This window comes from Helicoverpa zea, chromosome 26, assembly GCF_022581195.2.
Source record: "Helicoverpa zea isolate HzStark_Cry1AcR chromosome 26, ilHelZeax1.1, whole genome shotgun sequence".
NCBI classification, from domain to species: Eukaryota; Metazoa; Arthropoda; class Insecta; order Lepidoptera; family Noctuidae; genus Helicoverpa; species Helicoverpa zea.
The window spans coordinates 7,620,056-7,642,803 of NC_061477.1; the positions used below are offsets into that span (position 1 = coordinate 7,620,056).

At 39.9% G+C, this 22,748-nt stretch overlaps 1 protein-coding gene across 4 annotated transcripts; it reads left to right on the forward strand.

The window, feature by feature from the left end:
* The first annotated feature begins 727 nt into the window (after positions 1-727).
* On the forward strand, positions 728-22,154 carry LOC124642942 (regulator of chromosome condensation). 4 transcript variants are annotated; one of them, XM_047181736.1, is made up of 15 exons: positions 728-867; positions 1,405-1,500; positions 8,754-8,865; positions 9,143-9,230; positions 10,495-10,674; positions 11,846-11,977; positions 12,421-12,517; positions 13,041-13,175; positions 13,396-13,561; positions 14,266-14,387; positions 15,146-15,300; positions 16,191-16,382; positions 17,095-17,160; positions 18,914-18,965; positions 19,274-22,154. In XM_047181736.1, exons 2-15 carry the CDS (start codon positions 1,410-1,412, stop codon positions 19,552-19,554), a joined length of 1,869 nt encoding a protein of 622 aa, XP_047037692.1. In that variant the 5' UTR covers positions 728-867; positions 1,405-1,409; the 3' UTR covers positions 19,555-22,154. The 4 variants fall into 4 exon arrangements, 3 of the variants coding, with proteins under 3 accessions (XP_047037692.1, XP_047037691.1, XP_047037693.1); XR_006985837.1 differs by lacking the exon at positions 728-867 and adding an exon at positions 955-1,120 and having other exon boundaries at positions 17,095-17,175; positions 19,274-19,384; XM_047181735.1 differs by lacking the exon at positions 728-867 and adding an exon at positions 957-1,120.
* The last annotated feature ends 594 nt before the right edge of the window (positions 22,155-22,748 follow it).

Consider the following 22,748-nt stretch of genomic DNA (forward strand, 5'->3'; position numbering starts at 1 on the left):
ATTGATCTGAGTACGTTACCGCCGTTTTGATGTCGTATAACGAAACGAATGCCATCAACAAATTATAAATAAGAAGAAAGTAGGGAAATAAATAAAGAATATAGGGTATACAAATGGAATAAAAAAGTCAGTCAGATTATTATCCGAATGTCCCGAGAGATTTTGAAAACAATTGGTCCAGAAATCTGACTTTCCTAAACCAAGCCACATAATGGGTTCAGCACAATATGTTTTTTAACCTTGGCATTTTGGCAAAGCCCTAGTAACGTAGTAGGTACAACGCCATCTATAATTTTTTAGGAACCCTTTTTTTTAATTCTCAATATGAAAACCTCCTGTTGACGTTCCAATATCAATTTCAAAACAAAGTATTTCCAATAAATGCATAACATTATTACTCTACTTATGGAATACTTTCATTTTATTAATGAGTAATACATAACGGGTGGGGTTCACGCTTGTGTGCTGGTATTTGTTTTTTTAGTTAGATAGATTAAAAAAAAAACATTTAAAATTATTTAAATAAAGACAAGACGTATTACATGTAAGAGGAACTGAATATCCATAACTATGGTTATAAGTCAACGAAAGAACGACGTTATTTCAGACGAAGCTCAAAACTCACTCAAAATCTTTAAATAAATCTCTTTTGATAATTTAGTGTGAATTTAAAATAAATACATGGCAACACATTTCTGAAAAACTTTCTAGATAGTTTAGTCTATGGTGCATAGGAAAGAGCCACGGCCTTTTACAATCGATTGTACTATAGAAATCGAATAAGATATTTAAGCATTATTTAAAAATACGGAAGAAAAAGTTAAATTATCGTTTTTATATAATAAGATATTCTTATATTTACCTGTAGTAAGTTTAATTATTTTTCAATTTAATAAAAAGTTTTGAACATTACTAATGATGGCATTTTACCATTCGAAATGTGACATTTCGATTGTATGACTGATTCCGATTCACGTGATTACGTCACTCGGGCCAAGCGAAGCAAGCGGAGGGAGATGTGCGAGATTCGTAGTGTTAAAATTAATACGTCATCTCTTATTCAAAAGTGCTATCTGTAAATTATAATTCGTGGTGCCGCTTAAAAATTAATAATAAAACAGTAAGTAAACGATTCTGGCGTCGGCCCACGCATCGCCGTATGGTACGGACGCGTTGTTTGGTTCCCTGTGCAGTGCCTATACAAATGCATAATATAACCTATCTGCGCTTTGCATAAATCTATGAGGCCGCAGCCTTGTAATTGATGCAGATGCAGCCGATGTGGAAATAAGGCGCTAATGCGATTACAAAAGTAGTTAAAACGTCATCGGAGCGAAGCCATCAAGTCGGGGTGTTTTGCCGCGCTGTGCTGTGTTTATTGACGCGTTGGTTGCAATATTGCAGGCATAATGCCGGCGGCGCGAGGCGTTAAACGTGCTGCATCTAAATCATCTGCCGCTACGGCGGCAACGGGAGCCAAAAACAAGAAAAAACGTGGAGGTGAGTTCATTTAAAGGCATTCTGCAATTGTTTTCTTTACATTTTTGCCCATGTCAATGACCTGTCAAACGCAATGGCGGGAAACGAAAGGCGCGAACTGCTGCCTTAGAAGTTCTTTTTTTGTGTTTACAACCTAACTGTACTTGAAATGAGACTTGGATGGCTATGTTTGGTCATTTGGAAGCGTGTTTATGCGTAAATATCGCGTTGGTTATGTAAGCGTCGCGAACGAATGGAATTTTTAGAGGTTAGTCGGTTTGGCCGATGGTCGCCGTATTTACAAAAGTATTTTCACAAATTGGTGTATTCTGTAAATAACTGTGACTAATAATTTATATGATAGTTACAGTCACAAACGTATAATAAGAATGTGCTGATGACTGGTTTGGTATAAAATTAGCTAATGTTGATAGAAAAAGGTCATTAGTGTGTCATTAGTATTGGGTACTGCAGTTTGTGAGTGCAGCAGTACCATAGAGATTGGCTCTTAAACGCCATGATGTTTTTACAAAATTGGAATCATAATAAATAATACATTTGCCATTGCAATAAATTAACTTCAATCCAGTCTAAAGAACATCAAATTATCCTTTGATGTCACATCATTTAGGTAATCCAATCAAAATAAGCGAAGTAACTATGATATTGCAGAATGACTAACCATAGATCTAAAACATATTTATTTCCCGCCCATTCTATATCAAAGATATCAATGAAACAGATACTTCAACCTACAATAATAATTAAGATTATGTAATTTCTTCAACATATAACTCAAACACCACAGAATATCAATAACTAAACAATTATAAAGCAATATGACCTTGACCTCTCAAAAAAAAAACAAAGATTACCATGTTATGATGATATCTCACCAAAGTATTCCATTCAAACATTATATCTTATTTGCTTTTGTGTAACAAACTATTTGTATACTTAAGTCTTATAAATGTAAAGAAAAAATATGGTGACACATCTGTGTACTAAGTCTTAGTAGTCATTTTTGAGTGTTAGAAAAGGTCATATTGCATCATATTTAACTTATCTGTTTATATTCCCTTGACAATAATTTCCGTACTTTTAATTATTTTTGGGATAAAAAATTACCTATATTAAAAATGGTATAAATCGATTCAGTAAACGATTCTGAACAAACTAATTTCAGGATGTGCGTTAATTAAGTTACATGTTGTATATATTTGACATGTCCCTGTTACGGTCACATATACGTTGTCGTGGGTAGACTTCTTTACAAATTTACTCCTGTAAAACCACTACTTATTCAAGCAATATTTTTACGGATTAGATAGAAACAATCCAAAAGAATAAATAATGTTAAATTAAAGTAGATAAGATTTATTACTCACAAAACCATATAGAAAAACTATTGACACATATTAAACCACCAAAAATGATCTAAGCATACAAAATAAAAATAGATTACATCATACCTCTTTTTTATATTATTTAAGTCATCATTTTTGATAAGAATGACCTCGAATTTAATGCCTATTGCCTAGACTTATGAAATCATTTCTCACTATGCCTGCATAATTTCCTAGTTCGAAGTGATAATTGTCAATATTGCTGAATTCCGCCCACTTATGATAGTTGATTTAGTACTTTAAATATGCTTTTCTGCTACGTAAAGTATTTATAAGCAAATTAAGTTGCAACTTCCTCGTTCAAAAAAGGAAGTATAATATTTTTATAGTGTAGGAAGAAATATGAATGGGTTTGGTATTTACATCGATATATTTACATAATATTTACAAGATAAATTGAGACAATAAAAATATACATTTTCTTCCTACCAAAGAGAAAAAAACCGACTGCCGACTGGTTTGACAAGTCTTCATTTTTACGAACGTAGCTGCCAAACCAGCCGGCCAGTACCAATAAGTGGCGAAAGAGGTAGGTCACCACATCACCCCCCCCCAGAGACCTTCAAGGGCGATAATAAGCTGGGAAGTGGACGCGACGTCCTGACCGCGTCGTTCTGATGACGCCATCGTCAGCCGAAGGTAAGCCTCGGTTATCCGCGTCAGGTGAGTAGTGATGAGTGTTATTGTCGAGTGGTGACTGTGGTGAGTTATGTGCGATAGTGTTGTGTGGTGAGTGTGCTGTGGTGTCAGGGTCACGCAGTATGAAGGCCGGCTTGATGCGGTCTATCGATACTGTGACCTGTTTACCGTTCACCAGTAGTTTGAACACCTTGTCACCTCGTTCGAGCACCTTGTGAGGTCCAGAGTATGCCGGTTTCAGACCACCACCAGCAGTGCAGTCCCTAAGGAACACGTGCGTGGCTGTAGCCAGCTCCTTGAAGACAAATGTCTTGAAGCGGCTGTTGTGTCTGACTGCTGGTGCTGGCTGCAAACTCCGGACAATACTCCGAAGCCTAGAAAGGTAATCGGTCATGTCGACCGTTTCCTCGACCCGCGGGTCGAAGAACTCGCCTGGAAGGCGCAGTGGCTGGCCGAACACTAACTCGGCAGCGGAAGCCTGTACGTCTTCCTTGAAGGCACTGCGCACTCCTAACAGCACAAGTGGAAGAGATTCCACCCAACTGCTGCCTGCGTGGCAGGTGATTGCAGCCTTCAGTTGACGGTGGAATCGCTCCACCAGTCCGTTGCAGGCTGGATGGTAGGCAGTGGTCCTACGATGCTGAAAGCCAGCAATGCCGGATAGGCACTTAAAGAGGGCCGATTCGAACTGCCTACCTCTATCGGTAACGATATCCGATGGGCAGCCGAATCGGGCAATCCATCCACCCAGTAAGGCCTTTGCCACGGTTTCTGCAGTGATGTCTGCCAGGGGTATTGCCTCAGGCCATCGCGTAAAGCGATCGACGGCGGTGAGACAATACCGGAAACCTTGACACAGCGGCAAAGGTCCTATGAGGTCAATGTGGATGAAGGCAAATCTCGCCTGGGGCAACTTAAAGGTCTGCAGTGGTGCAGAGACGTGCCGTGTGGTTTTAGAGCGCTGGCAAGCCAGACAACTCTGAGCCCAGTTACGACAGTCCTTCCTAACCCCAGGCCACACATAGCGGGCTGCAATCAGCCTGGCAGACGCCTTAGTACCAGGGTGACTCAAGGAGTGCAGGCTGAGAAAAATTGACCTGCGCAGCTCCTTGGGTACAAAAGGTCTAGGCGTGCCGCTGCTGAGGTCGCAGTACAGCTGCTGTTGTGAACCTGGGACGCTAACCAACTGCAGACGCAGTGAGTTGTCCCCGGCGAGCAGCTGCTGCAGCTCCTGGTCATCTTCTTGTGCTGCAGCGATCCTCTCGACGGGCACAGGTTGAGTAATCTCCTCAACCCGCGAAAGGGTATCCGCCACGACATTATCCTTCCCGGAGATGTGCCTGATGTCAGTAGTGAACTGAGCAATCAGGTCCAGGTGACGGAACTGTCGTGGGGAACAGTTTTCTTTACGAGAGGTGAAGGCGAATGTGAGAGGTTTGTGGTCCGTGTAGATCACGAAGTCACGAGCCTCCAGCATATGCCTGAAGTACTTCACGCTCTCGTAAATAGCGAGCAGTTCACGGTCGTAAGGAGAGTACTTAACCTGCGCGTCGCTCAGCTTCCTGGAAAAGAATGCCAGAGGCTCCCATGCTCCTCCGGTACGCTGCTGTAGAACTGCACCTATAGCCTTGTCAGACGCATCCGTGACCAGCGCCATCTTGGCGGTGCAGTCAGGATGCGCCAACAGTGCTGCTCGACACAGACTGTCCTTGCAGCCCTGGAACGCCTCACGTTGGTCCGCTGTGAAATTGACAGGGTGCGAACCCTTCACGGAGTCGGAGAGCAGGCTGTTGAGAGGTGCTTGACAGGCTGCGGCATTCGGGATGAACCTGCGGTAGAAATTTAGCATCCCGAGGAATCTGCGCAGCTCCCTGACCGTTTTTGGCTCAGGAAAATTCTGGACAGCCTCAACTTTGGCAGGCAACGGTCTCGTCCCTTTGGAAGAGATGTGATACCCTAAAAAATTAACCTCCGACGCACCAAAGACGCACTTAGCACTGTTGATGACCATACCATACTCTCGCAGTCTGGTGAACAGCTGACGCAGGTGCAGCTCGTGCGTCTTTTGGTCTTTCGAGAACACCAAAAAATCGTCAAGATATGCGTATGTAAAGTCCAAACCCCTGAGCATCTCATCCACGAAGCGCTGAAACGTCTGTGCGGCATTTCGAAGCCCGAACGTCATGAACGGAAATTCGAAAAGCCCGAACGGAGTCGTGATCGCAGTCTTCGGGATGTCATCCGGATGCACTGGAATCTGGTTATAAGCCTTAACTAGGTCAATCTGCGAGAAGATGGTACAGCCAGACAAGCTGTGCGCGAAGTCCTGGATGTGCCGGATAGGGTATTGATCCGGGACAGTGCGTGCGTTCAGCATCCTGTAGTCGCCACAAGGGCGCCATCTATTGCCCTTTTTAGGAACGAGGTGAAGAGGCGACGACCACGGTGACTCGGATAAACGGCAGATACCGGACCGCAACATGTCATCAAACTCAGCCTTCGCAATTTTTAATTTGTCCGGTGCTAATCTGCGTGGGGATGAAGATACTGGTGGCCCTGGCGTAGTACGAATGTGGTGTACTGTATTGTGTTTGGATGTGTCGTGTATGCCGCGAGGTCGAGTGATGTCGGGATATTCCCGCAGTATGTGTGTAAACGCGGAATCACCGAGACTCACCCTCACCGAAGACACATCATCAGAGCGGCGGACAGGCGACGCCGGGGTGGAGAGCGTAGTATGGTTGTCGATGAGGCGTTGGTTCCTGCAATCGACAACCAAATTATAATAAGACAAAAAATCCACACCTATTATCGCCCTTGTAACGTCTGCAACAATAAATCGCCAGGCGAAGTCGCGGCGCAACCCTAGGTTTAATGTTAAGCTCACAAAACCGTAAGTGTTTATCACAGTGCCGTTTGCTGCACGCAGTTCATACTCTGTTTTTCCTAATCGTCGCGGAATCGCCGACCGGGGGTATACACTGAGGTCGCTGCCGGTGTCAACCAAAAACTGTATCTTCAACCTTTGGTCGGTGACGAAGAGGCGACCAGCGCTCGGACAATCATCGGCCGCCATCACAGATTGCCCCGCGCATTTCCCGACGTTGTGTAGTCGCACGGTTTAATACACTTCTTAGCGTTATCACCGAACCGCTGGTGGTACCAGCACTGCGATCTTCTGGAGCTGGACCGGTGACGTGAGCGACTACGGGAACGGCTTCTGTTGCGGGATAACCTCTCGAGCTTGAGCGCCATCTTCTGCATCTGCCGGTTTAGCGCGGCGATCTCGGCGTGCAGACCGCTGGTGGACGACGACGGTGCAGTGGCGACGGCAGCTGTTGATGCCACCTGCGCGGGACCGGTGATGACGTGGATACGGTCCGCTAACTCGGCCAGCTCGGCCAAGTCCAGCTTGGATTGCGACGCCACTATGGTCTGCGTACCTGCTGGCAGACGGCTCGTCCACATCGTCCGCAGAAACTCCTCGGGAACACCTGGACCGGCGAGGTTGAGGAGGCGCCGGTAAAACTGCGACGGCTTCCGGTCGCCGAGCTCCTCGTGCATGAGAAGCTGCTTCACCTTCTCCTCGCGTGAAGCTGACTGCCTCTTGATGAGCTCGGCCTTGAGCTTTTCATACTTATCGCTGGCGGGCGGGTTGGCGATTATGTCTTCGACGACGTCGGCGTATTTCGGGTCGAGGTGACCCGTGACGTAGAAGTATTTCGTCTCGTCGGTTTTGATGTTCGCCAGCGCGAATTGCGCGTCCATCTGCGCGAACCAAAGCGCCGGCTTCTCAGGGTAAAACGGTGGAACTCGCACGCCCACGCGGCATGCCTCCGCAGCGTCGATGCCGACTTTGCTAGTCTCAGCACCGTCAACGTCGGCTTTGCTGATCGACATTGTTGTCGTGCTCAGACGGGGTCACCAAATGCAGGAAGAAATATAAATGGGTTTGGTATTTACATCGATATATTTACATAATATTTACAAGATAAATTGAGACAATAAAAATATACATTTTCTTCCTACCAAAGAGAAAAAAACCGACTGCCGACTGGTTTGACAAGTCTTCATTTTTACGAACGTAGCTGCCAAACCAGCCGGCCAGTACCAATAAGTGGCGAAAGAGGTAGGTCACCACAATAGTAAAGGTAAATTATAAAACTAGAAATTACATAATAAAGGTAATTGAAACCATGTAGTACATTAATTCTAATCTTCTGAAAATACCTATTCAAGCATGTAAACGCTCAATGTAGGAACATCTAAAAAGATAGATGTATGGACAGTTTTGTCAACTTCAAACAAGCTAAATGACTAAAACCTTTTTGAATAATTTGTTATTGGTGAATCGGTATAAGCTGGTAAGGCACTGGTACTCAGCTACATCTGGTTAGACTGGAAACCAACCCCAACATAGTTTGGGAAAATGGCTCGGAGGATGAATCAGTATAAGCTGGTCATCGACAAAGTTTCACAATTACCATCTCTATTTTAAGATGCATCTAGCCTTAGCTATTTAAATACTATAAAAAATTCAGTCAAACATCAAATACTTACTTTATGATGTTAGACAAACCAAAAATGGTTCCAAATTGTGTCGACCACCTACGTCGGACTAAAATATTGTGCAAATGAAAATCAATGACACATTGACAAATTGAAATGTTTAAATAACATGAGATCAATTCTTTCAATAGATTATTAAAAATTATTTTGTTAGCTGGTGGTACTCAATTTATCTAACTCGCAAGTTCTAAAAACACAGAATTGCTTAAATGCCTAATTACGTAACATAACTGACATTTACTTATATAATAAAAAAATGTGCCTGAAACTTCTGACTTTTTTGTTCCTATTTAAAATAAAAAAAAATGATTTCATCATTAAAATTGTAGCGATTTAACACTTTTCTGACTAGTCATTTGCAAAGGCACCCAGAAGTATATATTTATTTAATGTGAAAGATATGTACCTAACATTTTTAAAATTTTTTATACATAGCACACTTTTTCTACATCTATGTGTATATTCTATATCTTCTATGTATCTATAAAAAATAAAGTCACTTTTTGTTGTAACTTTATAACTCAGGAGTGGGCCCACCTATCCAAACCAAATCTTTAGGCTCTGTTCGGACTATTTGGTAGATGGTTTTTGTGAAGTTTACACGAAATCTGGTTGACCCTATAAAGAATATAATAATATACATATCATTTGTCTGTGCAGCAATTCAATGGGAGATTCCATCAGCGCCCAAGAGGAGGGGGCGCGTGCTGGCCTGCGGGCAGGGAGATGTTGGCCAGCTCGGACTCGGGGAAGATGTCATCGAGGCCACCAAGTGAGTACACTGTTATTAACCTTAACCGACTTGAAAAAAGAAGGCCATTCATTAATTTGAGTATGTTGTACAGTGTACACTATGTTGGAGATAGAAAATTATATTTAAAAAAAAATTTCAAGCATGAGAAGAATTCAAATAAATGACACAAGTATGTACAAAATAATTTGAAGAGTTTCTAGTAAGATGATAGGTTGTGCAGATTTGGAAAATCATTTGTAAGAAACATAGTCATATATTTCTATATTTCCGAGTGACATAAATCATTTTGTTACAGATTCAAATACGTCACAGCCTTGGGTGACAAAATAGTTGATGTGTATGCAGGGGGCATGCATACTATCGCTCTTGACAGCAATGGGAAGGTAAATAACATACAAATATATTTATTTATACTTTTCTTGGCATACTGACTTTTATAATCTTATTAGATTTGAGTTGTTGCATGGTTTCTCTTCAATGGGAAAGAGGAAATTTTATAACTGATGACAAAGTTGTTTAATTGGTGATTCTGAGTCAAATTAACAACTGAATGACCAATCATTATGCCTTTTTTATATGTATAGAGTTCATATTGTTCAAATGCGGTGCTAGTGGAGAGAGTTATTGCAGCTTAGACAAAACTACATTTTTTACAAGCAAGTGAACTATACTTGTGTTGAAAATAATATTGTACATACACATTGTGTTTGTATGTGAAGTTGTGGTGGCCTAGTGGGCAAAGAACCAACCTCTCGAGTATGAGGGCGCGGTTTCGATTCCAGGTCAGGCAAGTACCAATGCAACTTTTCTAAGTTTGTATGTACTTTCTAAGTATATCTTAGACACCAATGACTGTGTTTCGGATGGCACGTTAAACTATAGGTCCCGGCTGTCATTGAACATCCTTGGCAGTCGTTACGGGTAGTCAGAAGCCAGTAAGTCTGACACCAGTCTAACCAAGGGGTATCGGGTTGCCCGGGTAACTGGGTTGAGGAGTTCAGATAGGCAGTCGCTTCTTGTAAAGCACTGGTACTCAGCTGAATCCGGTTAGACTGGAAGCCGACCCCAACATAGTTGGGAAAAGGCTCGGAGGATGATGACACATTGTGTTTGTATGATAAGTTAAAGAATGATCAGTAGTGGTCAAGTAGACAGCATCTATTTATACCTTTAAATATTATCAGTCACATGATTATAGCTGCAGATTTTTATATGTATGTGGAAGTACTGTTTAAATAAATTGAAAATAAAAAAAATCTAATGACAGCTATGACTACCAATTTTTGTACGCTCTTTATTAGTTTAAGTTTTAATTTTTATTTAAATACAGTCAAAATCTGGTATAACGACATCGAAGGGACTGCTCATATTTAGCCGCCGATAATTGTAATAACCAGTGATAGTTATAGCATTCAGTCAGGATCTTTGATTTTGGTCAATTTAACTGGTATGTTGTTTTATTTTATTTTTTCCCCTTAGGTGCAGACATCCGCTCTTAGTCGACAGAGATGGGGATGAAATTTTATGACGCTTTTTAGTTTTCGTTTTTTTTGTTTGTTTGTACTAGGATAGTTTTTATATGGTAAATAGGTAAATAAAAACTTGTAACTTATGTAAATAAATGCATAATCTGTATCTTGTTCTTAGGTATGGACATTTGGTTGTAACGACGAGGGAGCCCTAGGCCGCCCCACGTCGGGTGAGGGCGAAGAAGGCACCCCGGCTACTGTGGCGCTGCCCGCCCCCGCCGTGTGCGTGGCGGCCGGGGACTCACATTCTGCCGCCTTGCTGGATAACGGAGATGTGTACGCTTGGGGGGCCTTTAGGGTGAGTTGCTTACTTATTTATGACCACTGATAAACTCACTCTTCATATGGAGAGGGATTGAGCATTAATCACCACGCTTGCTCAATGCGGGTTGCTGATTTCAGACTATATAGTCCAGGTTTCCTCAAGATGTTTTCCTTCACCTTTTTATCAGCCATTGGTGTCGTATTATTGGTGTCTTGGTGGCATTTAGGGTGAGTTGCTTACTTATTTATGACCTCTGATAAACTCATCATCATCATCAGCCTATCGCAGTCCACTGCTGGACATAGGCCTCTCCAAGTGCACGCCGCAGAGATCGATTTTTCTGATAAACTCACTCTTCATATAAAGAAGGATTAAACATTAATACCACTGCTGGACCACTACGACCACTGGATACTGGGATAAAATATTTATTATTTAACCTTACCTGAAAGTAAATTCGCGACAGTTAAAATGTACAAAAAGCATTATCCCGCTTTAAGCAAGAGTGGTGATTAGTGCTGTTCGTTAGTCTCTTTAAAACACGAGAACCAATTGGCTGAACCAATTGAGCTTTTTTAAAATGTTCATAGAGGTTCATAGAGATTAAAGCTATCACTCTTCAAACTAATATTATGAAGGCAAGAATTTGTGAACTTGGCAGCAATGTAACTTGGAATAACATATAGGTTACTTTCAATCCATATAAATCCATGGAAGTAGCTAACTCAGAAAACTGATTAAACCACTTGCAAAAGTTAAGACCGGCAATACACGGACCGCTCGAAGCTGTCAGACGCGACAACTTCAAGCTGTCGACTGAACAGTGAATTGCATAGTTCTATGGACGCACATACACGGACCGCTCTAGCAGTTGCTACTGATTCGGACGGTTGACCCCTGACTGCTTCAAGCGATCCGTGTATTGCCAGCCTTGAAGTATTAAGTATGTATAGTACCTATTCTAGCTTTTGCCCGCGACTTCATTCGCGTGGAATAGTGACTTCCGGCAGATTTTTGGTTTGACCAATAGATGGCGCTAAATTATATTTTTATATTTTTTTGTAATAAAATCTCCTCCTATGTTATTTCTCAAGTTCCAAACTATGTCTGTACCAAATTTCACACAAATCGGTGAAGAAAAGACAGACAGTAACTTTCACATTTGTAACATTAGTTAGGATTACTAACACTATATATTCCCCAGGACTCTCACGGCAGCATGGGGCTGGTGGTGCGAGGCAGAGAGGGCAAGTCGTGCCGCGAGCCCGTCAAGCTCGACCTCGCCGAGCCTGCCGTCGCCATCGCGTCCGGCGGAGACCATCTCGTTATACTGTCGGTATGTACTAATAAACATATATTTACAGGATTTGCAGTTCCATCATCATCTCCCGAGCCTATTCCCAACTATGTCGGGGTCGGCTTCCAGTCTAACCGGATTCAGCTGAGTACCAGTGCGACGAGAACCGACTGGCCTATCTCCTCTTCATAAAATTTGCAGTTCTCTACAATTTATTTGTGATAATTACCACAGTTTGATAACAATTAGAGGCAGTTGCACCATGACTAAACCATTTTCATTTGTCATATAGCCGATTTAACCAACTGACCATCAAATAACCGTTTTGCAGCCACACTTTTTTTAGACAACCGGTCAACAATTGTTTAAGCTTTTGTAAGGCTCTTAAAATTTGTGTGTAGTGTCTCTTTAAGCCTTTTTTCTGTAAAAAGCAGTTTTTTTTAATATTTCAATAACTTATAACAATATTTGTACTTGAACAGTCGTCGGGCGGCGTGTACACGATGGGTTGCGGCGAGCAGGGGCAGCTCGGGCGTCTGTCTCAACGCTCAGCCTCCAGGGACGCCAGGCAGGGCTTCAGTATGTATACTATCCAAACGAATATTATTCATGAATAAGTTTATTCCGGACATACAGCGCCATCTATTGGTCAAAAATCGGCATCTATCGGCGGGAACTATGTGGATATAACCAAAAATCTGCCGGAAGTCACTATTCCACGCGAACGAAGTCGCGGGCAAAAGCTAGTCATAAAATGGTCTCGTTTACTCAATTTTGTAAACTGATTATTGAAGACTTTTATCTCCCGTCTGATATTCATGTATAGTTGTGGAAATAAATATTGCAATAATATAAAATATTTTCTAATGATGCTATTTCTTCAGCACTTTTCAATGTCGCCTTTTCAATTAATATATAATTTATTCGCCTGCCCTTGTGTTTTGGTCCTTCACAGTGGGCTTTTGTAGGCTTAAGAAAATCATAGTAGTTATACATTTATATTGTTTTCAACCACCTTCAAAAAGGAAGATTTCCATTTGTACGGTACATTTAATTGCAAAACGTAAAGACTATGTTTTTTAACACTAATTTATGTTCACAGGTGCCCTGCTAGTTCCATCTAAAGTGACTCTAAAGGCGGGCGGTTCCCGCATCTGGGCGGGCTACCACGCTACCTTCGTACTGGATACCAATGACAAGATGTTTGCCTGGGGACTCAATAACTATGGACAACTTGGTATGTTTGTTTGACTGTTATTTTATGACTTGCATTTTCCACAAAAAAAAATGTGTAAGTAAAAATGACTTGTCCAAAAGTTGCTAGTAATCATATTTATTTCCAAGAAACTACTTAAGAATCGGTGCTAGATGAACATTTAGAAGATTGTCTGTGGAGATATTGACTTTCAAAAGTACATTTTTTTGCAAAAATTCAACATTATTTAATTTTTTTTTAGGTATAACAGGCGAGAAACGCAAGACAGCGATATTCACCCCCACAGAGTGCGATGCGTTCACCCGCCTCAACACCGAGTGGCGCAGTGTGGCCGCCGGACAGCATCACTCCCTAGCGCTGGACACTGCCGGACAGCTGTATGCTATCGGACGCTGCGAGTACGGCAGGTATGACTGACGCCGACAGCATCACTCGCTCGCGCTGGACACTGCCGGACAGCTGTATGCTATCGGACGCTGCGAGTACGGCAGGTATGACTGACGCCGACAGCATCACTCGCTCGCGCTGGACACTGCCGGACAGCTGTATGACTGACGAATATCATAATAGGAGAACCTTATTTGATCATACAAGTACGGAAACTGCCTGAAAAAACTTGTCTACCAACGCAAAACCGCTGGCTTATGTCAGATTTACTGACTGAAACCTACTATGTTCCTTCTGGAGCCCACAGTGTACCAGTGTACCAGGGCCGCGGTAACTAGCGCGAACAATCCCGCAGATATGGATGTGCCTATTGTCTGTTTGCCTTCACCCATTGTTTGTATGTCTATCGTGTATTGACTTATCGTCCTCCATTTTCCCCCCTACATCCTCATTAAATTACTGCTAACCTCTCTAACCGGATGCAGCTGAGTACCAGTGTTTAACATTGAACAACTGTCTATCTGACCTCCTCAGCCCAGTTGCCCGGCCAACCCAACACTTGTATTTCCATTAAACCCCTTGTCTTATTATTTGAAAATTATTTGTGTTGTATTTCACAATTTCAGGAGAATATTTGACGTTTTTTACCTTATATTTAATACTGTCATCACACCTTATTATAATGTAATGAAATAATATTAATCACAATGTTTGTATTCTACAGGTTGGGTCTAGGCGACCGAGCAGGTGACGCAGAAGTGTTGGAGCCGATCCCCAAGCTACAGAACAAGAAGGTCATTTGTATAGCTGCCGGTACCAGCAACTCTTTTGCTGTCACTGATACCGGTGAGAATATTGTCACATAATACTTAGTTGTATAATATAAAGTTCTACTTTCTAAGTACATCTTGGACACCAATGGCTAATAAAAAGGTGAAGGAAAACATCTTAAGGAAACCTGGGCTATATAGTCTGAAATCACCAACCTGCATTGAGCAAGCGTGGTGATTAATGCTCAATCCTTCTCCGTGTGAGAGGAGGCCGCAATTCAGCAGTGGGACGATAAAAAGGCTGTAACAGTATATAAAGTTGAGAGAAGGGTTTGTTTGATTTGAATAAAGAAAAAACATAACACGATATTAAACAGAAGTTATAATATTGTGGTTATAAATGTATTTTTTTTTATTTTAGTATTTATTTATTTGATTTCAATAATTACAATAGAACATTGTAATAAGGTAATTTAACAAGTTTATTGAGGTTTATATAAATAACTTTTTATTACTGCCTTGTTGGTCTAGTGGTCGCATAGCCCGATTGCTATGTACGATTTGGTCAGACTGAAATTTTTTTGTGGTGTCCGTTTTGTTTGTGATCTCTCTTCGGTCGTGTCGGGTTGCCGTCCCATCGCGCTAAGTTATTACCTGCAGTATACTAAGGCCGCGGCCTCATGTCCACGGCGTGGCGCCGTCGCCGGACCGTGCACGGCACGGCGCCGCGGCCTATGTCCTGCGCAGTTGGCTGATCTTCTGATATGAGAACAGCCGCTATAGCCGATAATCGGTTAAAATACCGTTATAATATAATTAGTGTTTGTCTTCCAGGCGAGGTGTTCTCGTGGGGCATGGGGTCGGAGGGGCAGCTGGGCACGGGCGGCAGCGCCGACGCGGCCGAGCCCGCGCCCGCCCTCACGCCGCCGCTGCACGCGCGCACCCCCGTGCACATCTCCGCCGGCGGCCAGCACACCGTGCTCAGAGTGGTAACTACAACAAGCACATCATCATCAGCCTATCGCAGTCCACTGCTGGACATAGGCCTCTCCGAGTGCACGCCACTGTATTTTTTTGATGGCGTCAAAAATCATCAAATGACCCCTCCCGCTGTAGGTTAGCAGCGGTGAGGGAATGTCAGACTCTTACTGACTAAAAACCGTCGTGTTCCGTTGTAGGACTTTTATGTGCCAGGGCCGCGGTAACTCGCGCGAACAGCCCGCAGAGTGCACGCCACTGAGATCGATTTTCGGCTTCTCGCATCCAGCTCCTGCCAGCCGTCTTGCGCAAGTCATCATTCCACCGTGCCTGAGGACGTCCTACACTACGTTTGCCGAGTCGTAGTCTCCACTCTAGAACTCGTTTACCCCAACGGTTATCGGTTCTTCAGCTAATATGGCCAGCCTGGTACATGAAAGGCCTACGAAGATAAACATAAAAATTCACTTATTCAACGTAGACTGAAAATCAACACTTTTTGAAGAACAAATTTTCAAAAGACAACCTCTAAAACGCCCGCCCTTCACCACTTCCTATGTGTTTTTGCTGGGAAGAAAAATTGGTGGAACAAACTCCCCAGCAATACATGTCACAGCAGCCTTAGAACAAACTACCGGGGTTGCGGAATTGTTCGTGCGAGTTACCGCGGCCCTGGTACATAAAAGGCCTACGAGGAAACAAGTAGATTTCAAGTCAGTAAAAGTCTGACACTCCCTCACAGCTGCTATTACTCGTAACAACTGCCAAAAATGTTCCAATGACAGCTAATACCCACCGATTTACAGTGCCTTCGCAAACACGGAGAAACTATCAAGATTGATCTTCAAATAACCTTTATCTATTTTCTTTTACTAATAAAAATATCTACTTATCTTTTTAGGAGGACCCAGCATCCCAAAAGGAAGACTCCCCGCCCCCAGAGAGCGAGACTTCAGAACAGAAACCGGAACCTGTGTCTCAAGATGAGGAGGAACCGGAAACGCCAGCCAAGCGAGCTCGCACCGAACAGGAAGAGGAAATATCCTCGACGTCCAGTGCACAGCCTGCTGAAGTTAATGATGCTAAACCACAGGTAAATACATAAATAATAAAATTTACAAAAAAAATATGTGTGGATCCAAAAGTCATTTAAATTAAAGTCAAAGTATTTATAATACAAAGTCAAAGTATACAAGGTGTTGATTTGCATTTGTGCCATACTTTAGGAGGAGGGCATAAAATACGTAAATAATCGATTGGAATTACAGTACACGGGAAATAGCTACTATGCACTGCTTTTTTTGTCATTGTATTGTCGTAGTATTTCAGAAGTAATCCAATTTTATAAATGAAATTTGTGAATAATCATTGCGTATGCTTTGTGTTTGTGTGAGGGCGCAGCACGGTTTTAAGGGCAGTAACACACGCGCCAAGTTTAAATACGGCTACGGAATTCCGAAAAAAAAAATTGTTACCAATTTTTTTGTTGATTTGGGTTGAGAATCATTAACATAATTACGTCCTTGGATATGGCACGGATGCAAATCAACAGCTTGTATAAAACAAATGTGAAATAAAATGAAGATCTTAATTTTTTGGATTTGGATTGATTGCGACAAACGTTTCTAAATCTTATGATAAGTAACTTCTCATACATAAAATTATGCTTGCAATTTTTATTCTTTTTTGCTTCTATCTGTATGTGTTAATTTTTCTACTAAATCTCATTGTAAATAACCATAGTCCGATAAGTTGCTTTTTCTTCACCTTTTTTTATTTTTGTTTATCCTTGTTGTTAAAATTAGGCTAAAAAGAAAAAGCGTGTCCCCGCGTCAGTTTCCTCGTCCAGCAACAAAACTACAAGAAAAAAGGCACGGCGGAATTAGGTTCTTAATATAGTTGCTACATAGTATTATTTATATACAGAGTGTGTCGTACCTAATCACATTAAATTAAATACGTAAATATACTGGTTCATTTATGTCGATAAGCACAATTAAAATACGTAAATATAAATATTGTTTCAAACAAAGTAAATAGAATTAAAATGAAGTAAATTTACAAACAACTGAAATTCTCCCTTGAAAACTGACAACTGTCAAGTGACCAAAACATTCGATACGCCTAACTTTATCTCTGCTTTACACATGATGTTGTAAATAATGAAAACGAAAAATGAGTCCTGTGGCTAAACCACTGAATGGATTAGGTTAATTTTTTTACAATCCACCATGGAATATCATAAAGTATATGTGATAGGATTTAATGTGATTAGGTACGACACACCCGATATATATGTATTACTGTCGGTTTGTACGTTTTGTAAAAATATACTTTATTATTCTCTATGTATAGGTAGTTAACTATAGGTAAATATTCTTGATATGATTTGATCGGTTTAAAAATACAATGTGGTTAAAAATCAGCAATAATAATTAATTTATTGATTGAATTATTATTTAAAGTAGCATATTTTTTAAATCGGTCCAATAATTTCTGAGATTTACTCGTTCAAAGAAACTGATCAGCTTTTTAATATTTGTACAGATAGAGTTACCATTATTAACAGTGAAATACATACATATTTTAATCCAATTTTAGTCAATTACGTTTATAAAGTATATTTTTACAAATGCATCAAGTATGTTTTATACAAGGTATTAATGATTAGGTAAAAAGTATTATAAGTAGCTGTAAGGTGTTGGTTAAAATAGAATCTCTTGACGAAACTGAAGTTAGCTGAATAACTGCACAGAAGACAATTTCACGCTTAGCGCAGTTAAACTTTCTTCAGTCGCGTCACAACAGTTCTCGTCAAATAAGTTTGCCACTCTGAAGTTAGCCATTTAACGCCTTCCTCATCCTGTTGATTGCTCACGCAGTCTTGTATTTTCCGTAGTTTCGGAGTATTACAAACGAATAAAAGTGTTTCCGATCATTTTATAGTTATCGGCACGAATCTTGAGCTCTGACCTACATCTGCGCAGAAGTGATTTATTAGCAAAGAACCAATCCCGAGTGACGGCTATGACGCGATGCGCTGCGGGCCAATCACCGCTTTAGCCCGCCCCCGCGCCTCACTTCATACCACAAAAGAGACCCAATAAATTACTTCTGCGCAGGTGAAGGTCAGAGCTCAAGATTTGTGCCGATAATTAAAGTATAAATATCGTGAATTCACTATACTCTATCCACGGAAGCAAGAGCTAAAAGGTAAACAAAGAATGACACTTTTTCAAGATGGCGGTATAACCCGACTGATGACAAAATCACAGATACTGCGAACATTTTACACAAAAATGTGACGTTTTGTCATCGGTCGGGTTATACCGCCATCTTGAAAAAGTGTCATTCTTTGTTTACCTTTTAGCTCTTGCTTCCGTGGATAGAGTATAGTAACCTAACTTCGGAACGGCAAAGTTATTTGAAGGGAACCAAACAGGTGTTGGTAAATTAGTTAATATGAGTTTTATTTCGTTGTGTTGTCCTAATTTATGTGTAGTTAGTATTTATTGTAAATGTAGGTTTTTAGTATTGTGTAGTTTATGAGGTAATTTCTGAGGAATAATATGTTATTAAATATAATGTAGGAATGTGGTAATAATGTTGTGAATAAACTTTCAGAAGGTGAATGGTGATGAAAAGAAGGAGACGCCTATGGAAGTTGATGAAACTGGTGAGTTTTGATGAATAATTAAAGCAAACCTATACCAAAGCAGAATCTTAAATAATAATGTAAAAAATGTTATGTCAATACAAACATCCACCCATTTCGGGATCTAGAAAACACTTTTAACTGTGATGCAGATAATTTTTCTTTATTTCATTATAGTTTTAAGTTACCCTTCAAATTTTTTCTTGTTTTGCAGTCGCATACATTTTTTTTTCTCAATCAATTCAGTTATATTCTTTCGCATAATCACCAGCTCAAATTACTGCCTATATCAAGTAGACCATAATAAAACATAGTTATTTCTCCCACAGACAACAAACAAGAACAGAAAGACGAGACAGAAACAAAATCAGCAGACGAACAAACAGACACCGACCAGACGGAACCAGACAACACACAGACGGACTCCAAAATCGAGACTACAGACACTTCCAGCCAAGAGACCACGGACAGCGAAACCAAGTCTCAAGACCACGAGAAAACGGACGTCGAAATGAGTGACCCCGTCGCCGAAGTTAACGGGACCCCAGAAACGGTCGACCCTAAAACCGTAGACGTTATACCCACAAACACTCTCACAACGACAGCGTGATGGTAAATTATTCAGTACGCGGTTTCTTTACACGTAGGGGTTTCTGTCAGGCTTGTAAAATATAATAATTAATAAAACATATCTTTGAATAAGTGCTTTTCACTTAAACATCTTAAAACATTATTTTTTTAAGCCAAATCACAGTTAACTAGCATCGATTTTATTTATGTAAATTCTCTGTAACAATTCGTTAGTTGATAGTTTGATAGTGGACGATTATTCTAAATGAACCGCCTGAAAGCATTTTTTTAGTCTAAAATTAATTAGATTTTGATATTAGCCTTCATTGTTCGTGCCTTTCCTCTATTGAGGTGTCATTGCAAAGTTTTTTGAAGTTCTAACGCTTTTTAGTGTAGCTGTCTCGTGTTTGGAACTGTGGGTAGGTCGATATTCTAGTTTGTTGCTCAATTTGTTCTACAAAATGTATTTTTTTTAATTAACATAATGAAATATTAGCTTCTACTCCCGGATTTTTTCCCGCGTTCCGATTGAAATACTTTTCGCGCCTGTATAAAAAGTGGCCTTTGTTTTACTGATCTATAACCTAATTTACTTATTAAATTACTATCAAGTTTCATCACAATTCGATCAGCCGTTAAAGCGTAATTGAGGAACAAAGATTCAAACCCCACTTTAAATTTTTGAATTTATTGTTATGAATGAATTTTTGAATTGAAATTAAATGATTATTATGATGCTTAATTTATCTTTCAATCTTTTTCAATATCGAATTTATCTAACCACAGTTTTAAATGCCTAGTTCCATACAAAATCGTTTCACAAATTTTCATTGTAACATTTGTTGGTCTGTCTACAAACCCTTGCGTATAAATTGACTGCAGTACCTCGCGGTACATATTCTAATTAATGTACTGAACTGTATTGTTGTACAATACGATGTATTTTTACAATGATATGAGAATTATATTCGAAGTTGATACATAGGTAAGTAGCGAATGTAATGTATTTGACGGTCTTTCATACATGCCTGTTTACAGACATGACGGTTGTGTTATTGATAATTTAATATTATGTTTGACCTTTAATAAAGCTAAAAATTTAAGTAAATTTTCTTTTCTTCAATCTCCTGATAATTTTCCCTTTGAATGTTTTGAGAGGGTAATTAATTCTGTTACTCTTTTTCTGACCTTCTAAAGGTTTGAAATCCCGTTTCATGGTATGACCATACCGATTTTAGTATAAGCATAAATATAAATAATAATACTTGGAAGTATTTGTTGTTTACATAAATATAATTATTATTTATAAATAGCTAAATATCGTTAAACACATTACATTTAGCAACATTTCTGCATCAATAGTATTGTCAATGTGTTAGTTACAGATCACTTGTTGTACAATTGAAATATTTTAAGTCAGCGCGATTTGAAACGGCTCGATAGCCAGGTTAGTTTCAGCATTTCTGTAATAGTTAAGGTTTAAAGATTTAATTCATTGTTCATTAATTTATAAATCAAATTATATTGGTGTAAAATAAAGTAGTTTAATAGTTGTAGGACAGAAAACAGCCAATCAGAGTTAAGTACTCCTGCGCATGTTACTAGCTAATTTTTAAACTAAATATTCAGTGTTTTACTGTTATTTTGTATTGTGGTTTTAGACCACATTCACATTTTAAGCCGTGACGTTTCGAATTGTTAGCGAGGCACATAGCATTAGTATGATAATTCAACTTCGAATATAGCAACGTTCGCGTGAGAGAAAGCACCGCGTTCTCATTTTGTTAAAGATGTTTTGATGCGCTAGTTTTGGTCGGATCAAGTACTTATTTATAAGATAACGCAAAAGGGAATTGTTATGTTTCACAAAAGGTAAGGTGAAACCTTTATTGTATTAAATCTAAGCTTTTATTATTATTAATAAATTGTTAAGTTCCAAATAGGGCGTGCTTGATAAACTATTATATTGTAAGGAGTATATGACACCAAAATATAGCGTTATATATAAACTGAATTGAAGCATAATTTAATTTATCACAATCGAATTGATGTAGAAATTATAGTTTAAGTTTTTTTTTGTATTTATGTAAGCTGGGACAGTTGAATGTAAGGACGTTCGGTGCTTGATGCGATCAAGAGAGCGTTATGTTGTCAGCAGCGAACCCGTGCACTCTCCCGCGAATATGTAAAATAGTATCTTTTAGCGATTCGCGTCGCACTTAGTGTTGAGGTTGCTAGAAAATAAAGAAATATTGATATAAATAAATAATTATAAGCGAATTGTCGATTGTTGTATGCGTGTCCTTAGACTGGTACAAAAATAACAATGTTTCGGGAATTAAGTATATGCCGAGAGCCCGTGACTGACAGAACTTCGTTGTTTTATAAAGGCTGTTTATAATGTACTCTTATAGTGTAAAAAATGATTTGCGTAAAATCTTTTATATTTCAAATATTCTATAGCCACGATTATCCAAACTTCAGCCTTTATGAAATAATGAGTTTGGCAGGCACGGGCTCTCGGTCTTAAAGTACAAAATGTACTGGTTCTTTCACACGACGCTATATTTCTTGATTGTTAAAATAAAGATGATATAATGTACCTATTGTGTTTTCATAATAAAATAGTACCTAGTGTAATATTTGTGTTTTAAATAATGTCAGGATACCCTTTTCACACACGGTCGGTTAGCACCATGGTAAGTTATTAATTAACTTGTGTCATGGGTGCTAACACAACTGATAAACTATATATAGCTACATATATAAACTCAAACTCAATTTTTTTATTTCAAATAGGCTTATGAAAGCTCTTTCGAAACGTCAAAGTTAGGTGCACGGTTCCAAAGAGTTGGTCTCATGGAGAAGAACCGGCAAAAAACTCCATGGACACTCTTTTTAAAAGAACATAAAATTTACATATTTCATAGTTTTCTATCTAGTCCTGAGAATGTTATACAATCCAAATTGAGCTAAAAATGTATTAATAAATTGTACAAAATAATTTTAGTGCAATCGTTACTAGAAAAATGATTTATACAATTCAAACAAAAAATATATGTATTGGGTAACCAAGTTCTTATATAAAGCAATTTGGGGTCCGCGTTGGCTGGTCTGGGCGGAGGCACTCCCGTGCCCGTGGTCGCCGGGGAAGCCACATGTGCAGAGAAAAAGAAAAAACAATATTAATTTACATCAATGTAATCCTGAATTTTATAATACGCCTTTTTAATC

Excerpts from the sequence above, each read along its gene's own strand:
- LOC124642942 (XM_047181736.1), top strand. The coding sequence starts at position 1,410 with ATGCCGGCGGCGCGAGGCGTTAAACGTGCTGCATCTAAATCATCTGCC. Across the intron at positions 10,675-11,845 it reads ACGCTTGGGGGGCCTTTAGG|GACTCTCACGGCAGCATGGG; the intron begins GTGAGTTGCTTA and ends TATATTCCCCAG. Across the intron at positions 15,301-16,190 it reads AGCACACCGTGCTCAGAGTG|GAGGACCCAGCATCCCAAAA; the intron begins GTAACTACAACA and ends TTATCTTTTTAG.